The sequence below is a fragment of the Marmota flaviventris genome, chromosome 11, assembly GCF_047511675.1.
Source record: "Marmota flaviventris isolate mMarFla1 chromosome 11, mMarFla1.hap1, whole genome shotgun sequence".
Taxonomy (NCBI): domain Eukaryota; kingdom Metazoa; phylum Chordata; class Mammalia; order Rodentia; family Sciuridae; genus Marmota; species Marmota flaviventris.
In genome coordinates, this window is record NC_092508.1 from 47931696 (window position 1) to 47952043 (window position 20348).

A 20348-nucleotide genomic window follows, 5' to 3' on the forward strand; every position below is an offset into this window, starting at 1 on the left:
ATGTTCAGTGCCAGACTTAGCATGTAGCAAGAGAACAATAATGTTAGTAGACAGAGTAAGTAAATAAATTGCATGATTTACTCAATAATTGTTGCTGATAGTTACCTGATTCAGAGATATAGCTTGATTTCTTCTTGGTTGGTCTTCCACTCCAGTCAGTATTTATCTCCTTCTACATAAACAAAAAAATTATAGATTCTTAAAAACTTTTTCTAGAATTTGAACATTGTCTATTATTTCTATATTTAAATTATGCATACATTTTAAATTTTATATTAAGAATTTAAATTTTTTTAAACTTATCTTAAATATTAATTTATAAGAAATGTGCAACTTTTACTATGTTTCTATAATATTTATTATTGTCAAAGGGTACCCACAAGACCATCCATATATTAATAATTTTCTAAGAGTTTGAGACTCAGTCTATAGTTGTAACTCACATCTAGGATTTATTATAATAAAAAATACACATTAGAAAAAGTAAGGGCTAGGTATAGAGAAATCCACACACAATCTTCCTTATTTTATCTGTTTCTCCCTTGTAAGAAGATAAACGTGAGGGTATACTTTTTCTAACAATAAAAAAAAATAATAATATTATTAAAATGTTCCTACCCAAGGAAATACATGAAAAATTTATCACCTGTTGATTTTATTAAAGGACGTCCTATAGATACCCTATACAAGATCATATTGTTTTCACTTTCCAGGTACAGCGAACCACACTTCTTAGTAATGAAAGTAAAGCTTCCCCAGTCATCTTCCTAAACACCAGTCAAAGGCCAATCATATAAGAACGCTCCTTTAAAGATAGTAGTTCCAAGGCTGCTATGTTATTTCTTTTCTGCAGAGTAATATTCAGTGATAACCTCCAATTCACTATTTGTGGAATGCACTAATTAACAAGGAAATTAATCCTCTCAAAGGGAAGAAAATGAGTGTTTTTGTTCATTTGTTTGTTTTTTACAAAACAACAGAAAAAATTTAAGTAGAGCTAGAAGGCAAATAATAGATTCTCTCAAAACATGGAATTTGGTTCTTCAGACTTTTCTAGGAGCCCAAACAACTCCAGGGAAGCAAATTCCTTGTAATATATTTCTTTTTTATTTTTTTCTGTACCCTGTGTAAGAGCTAAAAATAGGCTACAAGAAATACATTTTCTGATAATGGTAGACTGGGAAATATTTTATAATACTTAAAAATATTCATTCTGTTTTTCATAATAAGTTAGGTATCTGTTAACATCTGATATTCATTTGAGATTCATATGGATATCAATTTAATAATATACACATTACCCAAAAAGGAAATGATAAAATTCATACATAGTTTTAAAGGCATTTTTCTTCTTTTTTATAATTAACAACATAACCTTTGAAATATGTTGGACAATATGACCACTGCAAATGTCAGTGTTGCAAAGAAATATATTTTTTGATTCTTAGCATAATTAATATGGCTATTGATATAGTAGAACAGTGAACTATGATTATTATGTAATGTCAAAGTATTATTTGTACTGAAACTATACTGTAGAGAAGCATATTGTGCTAACTATACATTTTAAGAATTATGTATGATTTTGACTGTCAATAATTATACAGATAACAATTATTATGAGAGAATAAATAAATGTGGCAGCTTGTTACTTCAGAGACTTTATAAATAATGTCTCCAGTTTATCAAAAAATTTTTCAAATCATTCTAATCCTTATCATAGTTAACCAGTTAACACTATGCTGAAGATGAAACCAAAACTATGGATTGATTCATCTTATTCAAGTTGACAATCCACAGAAGAAATTTATTTATTTATTTATTTTGGTACTGGGGATTTAACATTTTGGGGGCTTTTAACCACTAAGCCATATTCCAGCCCATTTTATTTTTTATTTTGCGACAGGGTCTCAATACATTGCTGATGGTAGCTTGTGATTCTCCTGCCTCAAACTCCCAAGCTGCCACACCCAATGAGATGATCCCTTTCATATGTAAGGCAGTATCCTGAATATGTTTTGCAACTCTCCTATAGCAAGTAATTGTTCACTGGTCGCAATGTTCTATATTAGTACACTAGAAGCCTGATCAAAGAACTGTAATTTGATTACTTTGAAGACTTCAGGTACACATTGCAAACTGCCATCGTGTGGCTTACATTTAGACAGAGGGTCCTAGGATTATTACATTTTTATTAAGGTATTATTAATTTCATGGAATAGAGTTATTCCATAAGGTCAGTAAAGAGTGATATTTCATGTACAAATGATGAACAAAAGACCAAATTTCACTTATTCTGTTTATATTTGGAGAAAAGAAATATTACATACCTCTTCTTTTTGAATTGGAGCCCCTATAAATGTCTGTGAACTTTTATGGTAACCTTTTGTGGGTGAAGTTTGAGCTGAAACAACTGAACCTCGAGCTGATATGTTTATACCTCCTAGAGAAAGAAGAGATTCCTTTAAACATGAGAAGATAATATTGCTGGGAAAAAGGGCAAATACTATTTTACAACATTCTCCCTGCTGCACATTTTCTCTGTTGAACTGACAGAATAGCAGGAATTACCACAATCAAGAATTTATTTGAGTTAAGGAAGTATCTCCAAGAACAACTTGTCTGTTTTGATGCTTACTGTTACCATCATCTTTTTCGCTGCTGTGACCAAAAGGCCTGACTAGAACAATTAGCAGAGGAAAAGTATATTTTGGAGCTCATGATTTCAGAGACGTTAGTCCATACATGGCCAGCTCCATTGCTCTCGGCCTAAGGTAAGGCATGACATCATGGTAGGAGAGTGTGGTGGGGGAAAGCAGGTCACAACATAGTACCAGGAAGCAGAGACAGAGCTCTGCTCAACAAAAATAAAATATATACTCCATAGGAACCTATTCCAGCCACACCCTACCTGCCTAATTACTGGCCAGTTAATCCTTATCTGTGGACTAATGAAATGATTAGCTTAAGGCTCTCAAAACTCAATTTCACCTATACACTTTCTTGCATTGTCTTACACCTGAAGTTTTGGCAGATATCTCATATCTAAACTGTAATGCTGGCTAAAATTTCCATTGGCTCATCATTTCCTTCAAAGGCAAGTTTGAAGTTCTTAACTTCTAACCCTAGTTTATTTAATACTCCAGCTTATTCTTATGAAACTATCCATAGCTCACTGCTGAAATTAACAGTTTTCATTTCATTCAGTTGGTAATGAACACAACATGTGACTCACACAGGAGAATAAATAAAACTGTTTTTTAAGAAGATTGCTTTCACAGTAAAATGTATGGTGGGTTAAAAGATGAAGAAATGATAGGAGGAAAGTTATTTCAATAGTAAAGCATGGAGAAACAAGGACAGAAGTAGTGGGCTAGAGATTGCTAGATGAGAGGATTGTTATTTTCTTCACACTCAAGTCTCAGGAGGTCACAAAGGAAATTCACAGAATATATGTAAAGATCCTAAAGGGTCCAAAACGGTTGACATAGCTAATAATCAGAAAAACTAGTAGGATATTCAAATAAAATATTTTTTGGAGAACATTTTGGATACACCCCCCACCACCAAATGTAAGGTATGATGTAATCAGATGGTATAGTGGATGTTTTGAATTAAGAATTCCTCTATATTGCTTATGGAATTTTAATATAATAATATAATTTTGGAGGTAAATTTCACAAGACAGTGAAAATATTACAATATAGTTTTTATAAAAATTTAGAACAGGTTATAATTATGATAGAAAACATAGTAAAATGATATATTTGTAGAAACTAGTAAATATTTAATATGTCAGGGCAACATTTAGATAAGCCACTAATTTTTCAATGTAGGCATCTATTCCTTTGCTCTATAGAAAATATTAGGAAGTTTCTCATGTCTAATGGAGGTGGTACAGATTGTACATTGAATTAAAAATAAGAATCAAATGGTATTAGAAGAAAAATCAAACGATGTTAAGAACTTAGTGTTTGATGAGCATAAGCAAGATTGACTGAGTTCTCCCATCATCTTGAGGATATTAGAGCTGAACCTGAATATCCTTTTGTTGTGAGGTTTAGTCCAAAGATACATAAAATTACTGCTAAATCCAAATCTACTGATTGTTCTTCGTAAAATATTTAACCCATTTCTGTATGAACAATATGAAATCAAGTCTTTATTCATCAGAAAATTGCTATTTTATTATATAGATATGTTTTTATTAATACACATAGATATATTAAGTGATGTTACAATTAATAAATGGATTCTATTAAATAAGGTATATATATGTATATATATATACATATACACAAGGTATATGTATGTATATATATACATATACACAAGGTATATGTATGTATATATATACATATACACAAGGTATATGCATACACACACACACACACGTATGTATAAAGAGGATAGGATAAAGAATACAGTTATACAGAAGTAGCAACTTTTAGATGTAAAAATAACAAGAAAGGCTCAGATAATTCAGGTTCTGTCCCTGAGTGAAAACAGGAGATTCATGAAGGTGATAAATTTATGTTATGTTAAATTTCAAGTGGTTATTAGCCACTATATGAAGATGTCTTATATTTCCTGTGTATTTAGGACATACATTGGAGTATTTTTAGCATATTTAGTATGTTAGTATTTAGACTTGTACAAACATAGCAAGTCACAACATTTTTTTTGTAGTTGTAATGGACAGCATGCCTTTATTTTATTTGTTTATTTTTATGTGTTGCCAAAGATAGAACCCAGTGTCTTACAGATGCTAGGCAAGTGTTCTGCCACTGAGCTACAGCCCCAGCCCAAGTCACAACATTTTTAAGTAAAGTATATATCATGGGAAAATGGGAAACTGGATGTATTGTTTTCAGGGACGAATGGTAGTGGAATATGAGGATAATTGTATTGCAGCCTCCCAAACCATAGTACTTTAGTAACTTACTCTACCTTCCACTACAAACAGGTACAGCAGAGAGTTTTCTACCACTCATGAATGACAAAGGGAACATTCATCTAACTGTAACTTAAGTAAATGTTCTCATTAAAATATTACATTCACTAATAATTTTGTAGCATCCTTTATTTTTCAAAATAAGCATACATTTAATAATTAAGCAAAACAGCTTTAAAAACTATATGATAAAACTATAATTATGGGGCTGGGATTGTGGCTCAGTGGTAGAGTGCTTGCCTAGCATGTGCGAGGCCCTGGGTTCGATCCTCGGCACCACATAAAAAATAAAATAAGGATATTGTGTCCAACTACAACTAAAAAAATATTTAAAAAAACAAACTATAATTATGTATTTAATAACAAAAAAATTATGAATGTTCTCCAATTTCTTACCTCTCTCATCAGTAAGACTTGATTTTTTATTCATTATTCCATCTCTCTATATGATACAACATAAATGACAAAAACAAATCCATGAGTAACTGTACTTCTGAAAGAGATTTTCCTTTCTATCAGTCAACAAAATGAGTCTACATGCTTTCCCCTTTCGTCCAAGCAATCTTTCATAAAAGTTGTGTCAGGAAGAATATAATCATCAACCTCTTGGATACCTACCATATGGTCTCAAATTTAGTTTAAAATTGAGCCCAATATATAGCAATGTTCTCTTCCAGTATTCTATATTTTGTTTAAAGGCATGGTGATCCCTTCAATGACTGGATCTAAAAAGTTCAGAGTCATTTGTCTCAGAAAAATCCAACTCTAGCAATTCATACCCTTTCTAACGCAATGTTTATTGAAAACACTGCTTAGAATTACTTAAGATTTATTTTATTACAACATTTTTCTGTATCTGTTGCCTCACTAGACAATGATAGTGTCTTATTTATCTTTGAAATCTATGTAACCCAATTTCCTTATTTTTCATGCTTCTGACTTAGCACAGTGTATGATTAACAGTACATGATCAATAAATACTAGCTAATATCACTATAATGGCTAAGTATTTGTTTGGATCAGTTTCTGCTAAATTGCACAGAACATTGAGAACACAACTAACTCAACACTTTGACAGGGCAAGGGATCAGATCTCATGAATATAACCCAACATTCCTACCTAATCAGTGCCTTATCATAGCTCACAGAAGTAAAAATTAAGAAGATAAATCAATAACTACTGTGTAAAATTTTGAAACTTAATATTTCTTACCTTTAGTTCTATACCATTATCCTGCAAATCTTGATGATAAACAATTGAAGTTGATTTTTTTGTAATATTCTTTGAACTACTTAGAGACTGATAAATAACATTTGTTGTCTGTCCTAAAAGTAAATGAAAAAGTTAAAAATAACTTTATTGAAGTATAATTTAGGTACAATAAGTTGTACTTATATAAACTTTATTTTTAATCAACTTTTAAATATATATACAGCTCTGAAACCATCACTGCAATAAAGATAACATTTTAATTACCAATAAAAGCTTTCTCATGCTCCACTGTAATCTAGCCATCTCTTTAATCCCATCCCCCAACATTTGATCTTATGATTTCTGATTTTGTTCTTACTAAAGATTACTTTGCATTTTGTTTTGAATTTTTCTAGAATTTTATATGTACATAATGTTCTTCTGTTAGCTTTTTTGTCGTTTTATAATTTGGGGGGCCTGTTTTCTATCATTAAACATAATAGTATTATGTATTTTAATAGTTCATTCTTTATCATTGTATGGATATGTCACTATTTTTTATCCACCCATCAGTTGACGGACATTTGGATTGTTTCTGGTTTAGGCCTTTTATAAATAAAACTTTTATGAACTTTCAGATACAAATATTATAGGGATGTATATTTTTTCCATTTCACTTGTGCAAATACATGGGTCATATGGTAAGTATGTTTAATTTTTAAGAAACCTCCAGCTAGTTCCAAACTGACCATCTAATTTTTAAATACACCAATCAGCAGTACATCAGAATTTCAGTTATTTCATGTCTTGCCAACACTTAGCAGAAAAAAAAAAATAGAATCAAAGTAAAATGAAATAGAAAAATAAGTAGAAAGAGAAAAATGGGAGAAAATAATGAAAACAATAGCCAAATCTTTAAAGTTCAGGAAAACAGATATGTTGGATTGTTCAGGAATAAAGGACATCAATCAGCACAATAGATTCTACAGATAATTACTAAATTAACAATAAATCTAATGAAAATTGCATAGAAATCAATTTGAAAAGTTATGCAAGAGTCAAATTCCTTGAAGAACTCAAACTACCAAATCTTATTCATGAATAGATAATAGGAAGAATCCTCTATTAAAGAAATTGGATTTGTAGTTAAAAACTTTCCATACAAATTAAAATAATTTCATTTCTGAATAGTAACAAAGCTCTAAGGAAAAAATTAACTAAATCTGCACAAACTCTTTCAAAGAATTGAAAGAAATTCAAAGAATTTCAAAGATTGAATAAGTCTGAATGATTACTAACTCATATTTTAAGATCACAGTGATCCAAAATATCATTTACCAGATATTACAATAAAATAAAACCTTAATTTTTCCATGAAGAAAATAAATCAAATCCAACAATATATAATAAAAATAATGCATCATGAATATGATAAATAAATGAAGTTTATCCCAAGAATAAAGCACTAGTTTACATTCAAAACTCAAAGTAAGGGGCTAGGGATAGCCCTATCCCCTTACTGGCTCAGTGATAGAGCCTTGCCTAGTATGTAAGGGGCCTTGGATTTGGTTCCCAGCACCACACACACACACACACACACACACACACACACACTTAGTAATTTATCACATTAAAAGAAAAAAGGAAAGAATTCATGTGATTATCTCAAAAATGAGGGAAAATACAAAATTTCAATAACTTTTCATGTTAAATACTCTTTGTGAACTACAAATAGAGGGATGCATATCATCTTATAAAGGCTATTTTCAAATTTCTACAATAATCTCACTAATATCGATGACTTTTCCTTAAGTTATATAAGAACATCACAATGAACATAAAGGCCATATCTGTTTAACATCATAACAGAAGTACTATACCCCCCCAAAAAATAAATGAAAATTAGTCTTAAATAAAATCATGACAGGCTACTTTTTACAAGTTTCCAAGTTGTTTCTAAATTATTTTTTGTAAGTGCACAAGGATAATCAAGTCAAGATAGAAAACAACAAACATTGGATGACTCAAACTGTTAGAATTCAAGACTTATTATAAACCTACAACAATGAAGAGGATGTTATATTTACATACAAACAGATCAACAGAAGAGCAGAGAATGCTTATAAGTAGAACCACTTATCTATAACTAAATTTGCCAGTGCAATTTAGTGGTGTTTATGCAACTCTATATATAGAAAATAAACTTGGCTTATCCCATCTTCTCAGATAGCTATCACCAAATTTATACCAACATTTAGACACAAAAGAACTCTAGGTTTATCTTAGAGGGTATCCACTGGCCAGAGCTGTCACAACATCAGCATTAATAAACAATAACACATGCTGTTAAGTGTCACAAATTCACAAATTTAAACAGCTACGTATGTTGAAGCACATAAACCTGGGAGTTCTTCATGACACTTAAAAAAACTAACTGCATGTTTTGAAGATTGTTACTAAAATAATTCACCATTTTGAAATTGTTGAATGATAATAAAATATTAAATATTTATTCTGTACCATAATGTAAGCAAATTGAAGTTGAGGGCAAATTTATTTTTACAAAACTGTTCCAGCTAATCTGTGCAGAAGCAATGATAGAATTAAAATATCTCAATTTTGAAATCCTTAATTTATGGATTTAGGCCTTGAACTCAAAAGACTGCTGAGATCATGGAGAAAAAACAGATATTACATGCTTCCTGAATGAAAGGTACACAACGATTTGGGATCCGTCTTACTGAAGAAAGTCAACCTGAAAACAAATAGGTCTAACTAGTACTTTATAGTAAACACAGAGGAAAGAACATACAGAATGTATCATATAGATAAGGAATGTACCAGATAAGCAATTCAATTTTGTACAAATAAATGTAAACATAAAAAAGAAGGTAGGAAATGAGAAATGCATGGAAGAGGAACTTATAGATTAAAATATACTCAAAAAATGTATCACAATGAACATTGATAAGCTGATTAGTATAGATTCAAACTAATAACAATATATATTTACAACATTATTGAAAATTTAGATGATAATTGATTATTAGATGATGTAAAGAAATTATTAATTATTAATTTGGGTAATATGTAATGGCATTGTTGGTATGTATTTTTGAAAATAATCCTTATCTTGGAGATTCAAGATGCTGGGCTAGAGAAAGCTTGCATTATTTGACCCAGGATTCAGGAAGCAGAAATACTGCTTCTCTGTGAAGTAAGTGAAAGAGGGATTTCACTACAATCCAATATTGAACAGAGTGTCTTAGAGACTCAGAAATTTGGGTATATTTGACAAAGAGACACATTTTGGAGCCAAGCTGGTTGCAGCAGCAGTAATACCAGGGCTGATTCAGCATAGAGGGAGGAAGAACGTAGAGAAATACAATAGACAGATTTAGTTTTGAAAATCTTGAGATCAGAAAAGAAGCCTCCCTTAGCTCATCCGGAGGCTGAACTGTACACTGGTGTATGAAAAGCATCTGTGTTTCCCAACTGGCCACAGATTGCTGAAGCTAAAGCCATCATGAGGCGGCCATACTGCAGCTGCTGCTGAAGGAGCCAGGAGATCTGAGCAAAGATGGTTATGTGGTCCTGGCAAGTGCTTGCTGCATGCCCTAGGCTGTACCTAGGAAAATGAAAGTGAATATTTTACCTAGAGGGATTCAAGTTGAAAAAGTGAAGGGAGCCCTTTTTCTGGCAGCTGATAAGACCAGCTTAAGTGGGTCAGGAGTTTGAACAGTAAACACTGTGTGTGTAGATAGCAGAGGGGGTGAAGGATTGGCTCCCCCTACCCACAAGTAGAATCCTAGGGAGAATTCAGGGATCCAGAATTCCAGCAGAGATCGGCAACTTCCAGGCCCTAGGGGTGTACTACTGATCTAATCTCTCAAGAGCATTTGCCACCCCACAAAGCCCCTGAGGCCTGATTAGACCCAAGCCAGTGGGAATTTCACTCATAGAACACTGTAGAGGCTCCACCCTGAGAGTGCATGGACCTGGTCTGTTCAGACAAAACTCCAGCTGACAGTACTTCCTATCCCATCCTAACTCATACTAGTAAGAAGGAAAGCTGAGAATTTTTGAACTCAACTGACTACTTGGTGAGCAACACAAAGAAAGGAAGTGTTTAACAACCCTTGGCCTTTACTTTCATGCTCATTTTTCAAAATGTATTTATTTTTCCTTGACTTGCCTTTTGGACATTAGGGTTTTTAGGAATATCTTGGTTTTCTTTACTGTTTTTCATTTGTCTGTTTCTCTTATTTCTCTTTCTCTTTTTTCTTTTGCTAACAGCTAAATTCAATTGTCCTTCAACCTTTCCTTTTTTACTTCTATTTTTTCTCTTTCCTTATAATCACCACACTCTACTTCTCTTCTGCTTTCTCTTTATTTGCTTTTTGAAATTGTAAATTTGTTTTTCACCTTCATATCATATTTTCTTTATTCTTAATTGCATTCCTACCATCTTTCAGCACTAAGTGATTTATATAACACCTGCCCCCACCATTAATATTGTTGCAATTATTACTACTGTGGATCCCATAGTGGACACTTGTTGTTTGATTTAATGTAAGATACAATACATGGATACTTATTGTTTTGCTGATGGTAAATACTGACCTACCATTTCTGGATTTTGTGGAAATTAACAATCTAGATGTCATAGTAGTAACCAAGTAACTGATTTAATACTGTACATTGTTTGTATTATTTGTTGTTATTACTTTTTTCCCTTATCTGTGAAATGCTGGACTTACAGGGACAATTCATGTTTACAGGATAGACACTCAACTCTGTTGCTGAACTCAACCAAAAGACAGTGTACCTTCCTCCACACACAAATTAATAATATTCAATCTTCAACTACACTTTAATACAGAGAACAGAAAAGACAAAACCCAAAACTAACAATCAGGCCCCAAGCAGAAACAGCTATAGTAGAAACAGATTGAAATAATAGAAAGACTGTAGACACCACATCTACAAAGGGATTTCAATGCAGATCACTCTAGTATACTTCAGCAACTTAAGACTGTGCCTTAAAAAAAAAAGAAAAAAGAGGTAGAGGAATTCACTTCAATTGATGCACAAGATCAAGCCCTCTAAAAACAGGAGAAAATAGGCAAACAAAATCCACAATCCCCCAACAGAGGAACCCACTGATGGTGAGGTAGATGAAAACTCAGAAAAAGATTGTAAAAAACTGATTATCAAAATATTCAATGAACTAAAAAAAATCTAAGGGAGGAAAATTAAAGGAGATGAAAGATAATTTTAGTAAAGAAATAGAAATACTAAAAAGAAACTAAGCAGAACTCCCATAAATGAAAGACAAGATCAATCAAATTACAAACTCATTTGAAGGTATCAATAACACACTAGATAGTATAGAAAATAGAACCTCGGGCCTTGAAGAAAGAACTTCAGGCATTGAAGACAGGGCTAAATGATCTTGAATACACAGAAAGCAATAAAGAGAAAAATTATAGAACGTGACCAGAATATAGAAGAACTCTGAGATAACTTTAAAAGACCACACCTGAGAATCAAGGGATAGAAGAGGACATGAAGATGCAAACTAAAGATATGAAGAAAATTTCAATGATATAGTTACAGAAAATTTCTTCCATATCAGAAATCAGATAAACATCCACATACAGGAGGTTTATAGGACCCCAAATGGACTCAAGCCAAATGAGAAGCTTTGTGAGATATATCATAATCAAAATGTCCAACACAAAACAAGGAAAGAATATTAAAAGTTACAAGAGACAAAGAACAGGTCACATTTAGAGGAAAAACCAGTAAGTCTCACTTCTGATTTCTCCATTCATACCCTAAAATCAAAGATGGCCTGGAATGAGATATTCTAAACACTGAAAAAATCAACTAAGGTTACTATACCCAGAAAAACTCAGTCGCAAATTCTAAAGGTAAATAAAAACATTCTATGACAAAAGTAAAGGAATTTATGAGCACCAAACCAGCACTACAAAGAATACTTAAAAAGATAAACTTCACACAGAGGAATGAAAAAACCCCACAGAGGAAATTCAATAGAAAAATAATCAAGACAGAGTAAAATATAGAAAAAAACAAAATGGTAGGATACCACAAACACATACCCATACTAACACTGTTAATAATCTCAACTCCTTAACTATAAGATACAGGTTATCAGAATGGATCAAAAAACAAAATCTAACTATATGGTGTTTACAAAAGACCCATCTCATAAACAAAGACACCCACAAGCTGAAGGTAAAAGGATGGCAAAAAATATTCTAGGTCCAAGAAAACAAGCAGGATGAGTTATTCTCAGATTTGACCAAAGTAAATTTCAAGTAAAAGTTGACCAAAAGACAAAAGGAAGGACATTATATACTAGTATATAAAAAAGAAGGACATTATATACTAGGAAACAATTCAAAAAGAAGGTATAATCATAGTAAATATGTACATCACAAACATCAGTACACCCAAGTACATGGAAAAAATTTTCTATGACATTAAATTTTACACAGACCCCCAAAACCATAATAGTGGGGGATTTCAATATTCTCTTATCACCAATAGACAGTTAATCAAAACAAAAAATCAACAAAGATATCTCCAACCTAAATAACACTATAAATCAAGTGGACTTAATGAACAATTACAGAATATTTCAAACAGTTTAATTAACCTTTTTCTCAGCTGCACATGAAACCCTTTCCAAAATACATCATATTCTAGGCCACTAAGCAAATCTTAGCAAACATTTTAAAAAATGCTATAATCTCGTATATCCTATCATATGATATAGAAACTAGAAATCAACAGCAAGAAAAATAATACAAACCTTATAAACCCATACAGATAGAATAATAGTCTTTTCAATGAAGAATAAATCAAAGGGAAAAATAAAAAAATCAAGAAATTCTTAGAAATGAATGAGAACAAAGATACAACACATCAAAATCTCTGGATCAGTATGAAAGAAATTTTAAGAGGCAAATATATAGCACTGAGTACCTACATTAAAAATTAGAGAGATCCCAAATAAATAAGCTTATGGTCCACCTCAATATTTTAGAAAAAGAGAAACAAACTAACTCCCAAACCAGCAGAAGACAGGAATTAATTAAGATCAGAGCCAAAATCAATGAAATTGAGAATAAGAAAATACATAGGATTGATGTAACAAAAAGTTGGTTCTTTGAAAATATAAATAAAATGGACAAACCCTTAGCCAAACTAACCAAAAGAAAAAGTGAGAAGCAAATCAATGAGATGAAAAAGGAGATATCACCACAGACTCCTCTGAAATCCAGAGGATTATCAGATCATATTTAGAAAATGTATACTCTAAAAAAACTAGAAACTCTGGGAGACATGGATGAAGTTTTAGACATATATGACCTGTGCAAATTGAACCTGAAGATATGGATGCACTAAACAGATAAATATTAAGTAATGATATTAAAACAGTGATTAAAAGCCTTTCAAAAAAGAAAAGCCCTGGACCTGATGAATGATCAGCTAAATTCCACCAGACCTTTACAGAAGAATTAATACCAGTCTTTTTCAAATTATCACATGAGCTTGAAGAACAGGGAACTCTCTTAAATATTTTTATGAAGCTAGTATAGCCTTGATACAAAAACCAGACAAAGATGAATCAAGAAAACTATACAGCAATATTCCTGATGAATATAGCTACAAAAGTCCTAAATAAAATATTAACAAATTGCATTTCAAAAAACACATCAAGAAAATAATACACAAGATTAACTGGGTTGCATTCCAGGGATACAAGGTTGATTCAACATGCACAAATCAATAAATGTGATTCATCATTTAAGCAGAATTAAGAACAAAAATCACATGATCATCTCAATAGGTAGAGAAAAGGCCTTTTGATAAAATCCATTTATGTTAAAAACGCTGACGAAAAACAGATTGAAAGAACTTACCTCTATACCATTAAGGATATTTATGACAAACCCAAAGCCAACAACATACTAAATGGAAAAACTAAAGGCTTTTCTACTAAATTCAGGAACAAAACAAGGATGCCCACCCTCACCACTACTATCAATATAGCCCTTGAAACATTAGCCAGAGGAATTAGGCAAGAAAAGGAAATCAAATGAATACAAACTATCTCTGCCAATGATATGATCCTATATCTAGAAGATGCAAAAAAAAAAATCCACCAAAAGACTTCTAAAGTTTTAGAGCTTATAAATGAATTTACAAAATATCAGCATACAAGATCATACTCCAACAGTGATTCAGTCAAAGAAGAAATCAGGAAAACCATCCCATTCACAATACACTAAAAAAAAAGCCATACTTTGGAATTAATCTAACCAAGGATATAAAAGAGCTCTACAATGAAAATTACAGAACACTGAAGAAAGTAATTGAAGAAGATTCTAGAAGATCTAAAAACATCCCATGTCAAAATGTCCATACTTTCATTTCATTTCATTTCAAAAGCAATATACAGATTTGGTGCAATCCCCATCAATGACATTCTTCACAGAATTAGAAAAAAAGCATTTTTTTAAAGAGAAAGAGAGAGAGAGAAGTTTTCTTAATATTTATTTTTCAGTTTTCAGTGGACACAACATCTTTATTTTATTTTATGTGGTGCTGAGTATGGAACCCAGTGCCCCACACATGCCAGGCGAGCGCGTTACCGCTTGAACCACATTCCCAGCCCCTAGAAAAAACATTTCTTAACTTCATTTGAAAGAATAAAAGACCTAGAATAGCCAAAGCAATACTAAACAAGAAAAGTGAAGCAAGAGAATCACAATACTTGATCTACAGAGATGCAGTAACAAAAACAGCATGATATTGGCACCAAAATAGACATATAGACCAACAAACATAATAAAAGACACAAACAGAAAATCCTATAATTATCTGATATTTGGCAAAAGGTGCCAAAAGTATAGCTCAGAAAAAAAGAAAGCCTTTTTTAATAAATAGTGCTAGGAAAACTGGATAGCTTTATGTAAAAAAAATGTAATTAGACCCCTATCTTTTACCCTGCACAAAACTCAAATCAAAATGGATCAAACACTTAGGAATAGACTAGAAACCTTACCACTGGAAGAAGAAAACATCTGGTCAACACTCTATCATATAGGTGCAGGCACAGACTTCTTTAACAAGATCACAGAAGCATAAGAAATAAAACTAACAATCAATAAATAGGATGCCATTAAACTAAAAAGCTTTTGCAAAGCTAAGGAAGAGTGAGCCTACAGAATGGGAGAAAATCTTGGCCACCTACTTCTCCAATAGGGGATTAGTATCCAGAATATATAAAGAAGTAAAAAATATTAGCACAAAAAACTCCTACAAATAACCCAATCAATAATTGGAGAAAAGAACTAAACATACACTTCTCAGTAAAAGAAACACAAAATAAAAATCAGGGAAATGCAAATGAAAACTATCCTAAAATTCTATCTCATGCCAGTTAGAATGGCAAAGATCAAGAATACAAAGAACAATTAGTGCTGATGAGGTGTGGGGAGAAAGGCACAGTTGCACATTGTTTGTGGGACTCCAGACTAGGACAACCAGCCTAAAAAGCAGTATGGAGATTCCTCAAAAACCTAGGGATGAAACTATCATATGACCTCACAATGCACTCCTGGGTATTTTCCCAACAGATCTAAAATCTGCATACTACAGCAACACAGCCATATCAATATTTATAGCAGCACAATTCACAATAGCTAAATTATGAAATCAACTCCCATGTCCATCAATAAATGAATGGGGCTGGGTTCAGTGGCACATGCTTGTAATCCCAGTGACTAGGGAGGTTCATATAGGAGGATCGCATTTTCAAAGCCAGCCTCAGCAACAGTGATGTGCTAAGCAACTCAGTATGACCAAGACTCTAAATAAAATACAAAATAGAGCTAGGGATGTGGCTCAGTGGTTGAGTGCCCATGAGTTGAATCCCTAGTACCAAAAAATAAATAATACAATAAATGAATGGAGTAAGAAACTGTGTGTGTATATATCTAGATATATACACACACAGAGACACATAAATACACAGATACACACACAAACAAAACAAAACAAAAAACAGAGTTCCATCCAGCCATTAAAAGGAATGAAACTATGTCATTTTGTCATTTGCTGGTAAATAGATGAAAATGAATAATATCATGCTAAGTTAGCCAAACACAGAAACTCAAAGGTTGAATGTTTTCTATCATATGCAAAAGCTAGAATAAAATAAAGGAAAGGAGGAGGGAAGGATACTATTATTTAAAAAAAAATCAAATACAAATTATTAGACAAGTGAAAGGAAGTCTAGTAGTGTAGAGGAAGAAGAGGGGAAGGGGAGGATAGGGAGGAAAAGAGGGAAGGAAAGGGGAGGTCATAAAATGAAATTGATTTCCATGCATGTATAAGTTTGTTGGGATGAACCCAACTACTATAACAACAATTAAGCTCTAATTTTAAAAAATGCAAAAAATCCTAATCTTCTAAAGTTATATGTTGATATACTGATGTATGAAATAATATTACACATATCTAAAAAATAATACATCTAAAAACAAAACAAAACCAATATGTCCACAGGTACAGAGTTTGAGGGCAATGGCAAGATTGTCCATGAGTTATTGAAAATGAATAATAGGCACACAAATGTTCATTATCCTCTTCTGTGTGTTTTGGTTTATATTTGATATATTTAATAAGAAAGTTTTAAGAATATCATTTCACAACTAAGAGACTCATGTCTCTATAATGTCAAAAAGAGATCATCCAAATAAATCTAAAATAAAACATAATAAAATATACAAATTATTTTATTATAAAGATTAAATTTTATTATATTGGACTTCTATATATCCAAAAATAGACATAAATCATAAATATTAAGAAAATATTTGCTATGTCATATATACATGTATAATAAGTGAGGAGTATCAAACATGATTAAGAACTCTTCTAAATCCAATAAAATCAATCCAGGATGAAAACTGACAAAAGATGGTAATTTCTCATAAGAGAAGAGATGGCCCAGAATCCCTAAAGAATCACTTGTTCATGTTTACCAGGTGATTTATACATACAAGTATAGTCAGTGAATCATTCATTGTTTAAATTATCAAATAAATTCATCAACAGAAAAATGAATGTTAGAAACTATGATAAATTTATATAATGGGATATGACTAAAATGGACCAAAATTTCATTTCACAAAATTGTGAAATGCTTTACACAAGTATAAATGTTTTTAAACAATTCTGAGTATAAAAAGAATGTCAAAGAGTGAATACAATATCATATATTAGTATTAAAATATCTTAAAATGGTATTTATATTATATCTATATATAAGTAGTTGAAGAATAAGTAATATAGTAAATATATTTTCTAGAAAAGTTTATGATGATCACCAGAATTAGATGACAGTTCTTTTTGTTGGTGGAGGTAAGTCTATTCTATGGAAATTTATAATAGATATAAATTTATATAGTTCCAAGAATCCAGTGGAAGGGGATTAGGAACAAAGACATTCACATCTAGACACATCATAAGTTGTTGAAAACTAAAACCTTCCAAAAATAATCGGAAATAACCAGAGGAAAAATATGGTAGCATTTCCTATAGGAAAATCATAATCAAAATATTGTTGGTGCCTCATCATATTCATGAAAAAACAATGAAATGGAATGACACATTAATATCTGGAAATGAAATAATTCAGGTTTCTCAGTTCTGGTGAAACTAAGCATACTGTATACTCAGGAAGAAAGGGTTTGGATTTGCTCTTTTTAGATTCTAGTCTTTAAGAACCAGGTGATTTAATGTCCATAAATTAATTAATTTTAAATGTTAAATTTAATGGTGAGTCACGTTGTTTAATTTTTAAGTCTTACATTTTTTATGGTGTATTATTAGAAAACATTTTTGTTGTTTGGACTCACACTCTAATCTATTGAGCTCCAATGGACAACATGAAATGACATAGTATAAGTAATATAAAAGTTGACATTTCAATAAAGTTCACAGAGGCTTTAGAGTAATTTCTAAACCATTTCAGTTTTCCTAAAATTATTTTGAGTATTAAAAATATTTTGCAATTTAGATAGGTACTCTGTATTATAAATAGTGTAGTTGCTAGTACCACTCAAATCAATCATTTGTCAAAAGATACAGAGAATTTATCTGCACTTAAGTGAAAGAAGTCATCACCAAGTTTGGTCTTTCTCCACATTATTATACTTAGCATTTAGTATTTCTTATAATAAAATTCAATTACCAGGTAGTCCTTTCTGTGATTTCTGCTCAGGAACTGGATAAACTACTTTTATATCATCATAAGTCGTCTTTTTCTTCTTTGGAGAAGCTTAATTAAAACATGTAATAAAACATTGGATTTTAATTATAGTGATAACAGAAGTACCAGAGATAGACTTTATACGTTTTATGTCCAGGATATGAGCCACTTGCTAATCCATATGCAGGATTGTGGGGTGATATGGGAGAAGATGGAGAGAGAGATGAAATGGGACATGCTTTTAGAAACAGAATTTTTTTTCTGTTACAAAGGAAAATCCATACTGCAGTCTATTGGAACATATAATTTTCTCTACCATGAGAATGCATACCATAATAATGACTGGGCTGAAGATCTACCAGCCTACAGTGATTACTGTAATTGTTGGATTTGCATTATAGCTTGGCACAAGCAAATGTAAATGTATATTATAATGCAGTATAGAATATATATTTTATACAATGCACAAATGTGTGTGTGTGTGTATATATATATATATATATATATATATAGAGAGAGAGAGAGAGAGAGAGAGAGAGAGAGAGAGAGAGAGAGAGAGAGAGAGAGAGAGAGAGAGAGAGAGAGAGAGAGAGAGAGAGATGTAAAATGTGAGAGTGATCTGTTTCCTCACTGACCATTGGAGAAGAATTTTCTAATACTCCCTCCTTTCCATCCTCTGAAAGTTCCAACTTGGTGGGAAATTACATTACTATAGTGGTATAAAACAATTTTATTTGTGAAATACATATTATTGTTCTTCTGTCATATTATTATTAATTCATAATGTACTACCAGTTCATAGAAAAAGATGTGAAGTAATAAGTATTTAAGGTAACACTTGACATTCTTTTCCTAGTAAATGAGATTGTTGACAAATATGTTGGGGTATATAGAGTTACTAAAGTGATTTCTTATCTGAAGCATGAGATTGCTATCATTGCCTGAAAGAATTAAACAGATTGAATCAACCCATTTGTCAAATATACATTTAATATATAATTTCTTTTTGGGACCAGGGGATGAACCCAGGTATACAACTGAGCTACGTCCCTAGTGCTTTTCATTTTTTATTTTGAGACAGTGTCTCACTAAGTTGCTTAGGCCTTGCAAAGTTACTAAAGCTGATCTTGAGCTTGTGATCCTTCTGCCTCCTGAGTTGCTGGGATTACAGGTTTGTGCCATGATGTCTGGCTTGCATATATATTTTTCTTGAAGCTCTGTGACACAAAAAGGTGGGAGTTACTATTGGAAGTGATTAAGGCAGTGGAAAGTCTATAATAAGTGCATTTTGAATGTTACAAACTATTGAAGGGATTCAAAAGAGAAGTATCTTACCATTGGGTTATCAAGTAAGACTTAATGAAGGCTTAAAATGAGGTTTAAAGTATTGTAGGATTTTGATAGAGTGAGAAGATCATTCTAAACTGAGAAAACTGGGTAAAGAGGGAGAGAAGCAGGAAATGTAACCTGTATTTTAGGAATGTCAGTTGTCTTATTTGACAGACAAATGAAAACAACAACAAAAAATGTTGCTTACTATGTGCCAGAATGTGGGGGTTCTTTATAGAAATTATTTGAGTTATTATCTTTGTTTTTAGATGGTTAAACTGTTTCTGAGAGCTTAAGTAATTTGCTCAAGCCATTTACAAGGCCATAAAAAGAGTTGGACCTTGGCAGTCTTGCTCCAGAGCCTGTTCATCTTATCCCTAAATCATAGATATCATCTTCAAAAGTGTATAGTGTGGAATAAAAATAAAAATTTAAAATTTGGAATGGATTCCTTTTAGCAATGAATGCTTGCCTAAGCAGTCTGAGCTACTTTTAATAGGCAACAGCTTTTGGGGCAGGAGAAGAAAACATCAGAACAGAGTTTTGAATGCAATTGG

At 31.9% G+C, this 20348-nt stretch overlaps 1 protein-coding gene across 1 annotated transcript in view; it reads right to left on the minus strand.

Moving 5' to 3' along the window:
• Fsip2 (fibrous sheath interacting protein 2) overlaps positions 1–20348 on the minus strand; it is a 77368-nt gene that overhangs the window by 43414 nt on the left and 13606 nt on the right. The window contains exons 9-13 of the mRNA XM_027943941.2: positions 18445–18531; positions 6168–6280; positions 5351–5396; positions 2331–2443; positions 106–172 (exon numbers count right to left, since the gene is read on the minus strand). Of these exons, the coding sequence (XP_027799742.2) occupies positions 106–172; positions 2331–2443; positions 5351–5396; positions 6168–6280; positions 18445–18531 (426 nt within the window). The remainder of the gene's footprint in view (positions 1–105; positions 173–2330; positions 2444–5350; positions 5397–6167; positions 6281–18444; positions 18532–20348) is intronic.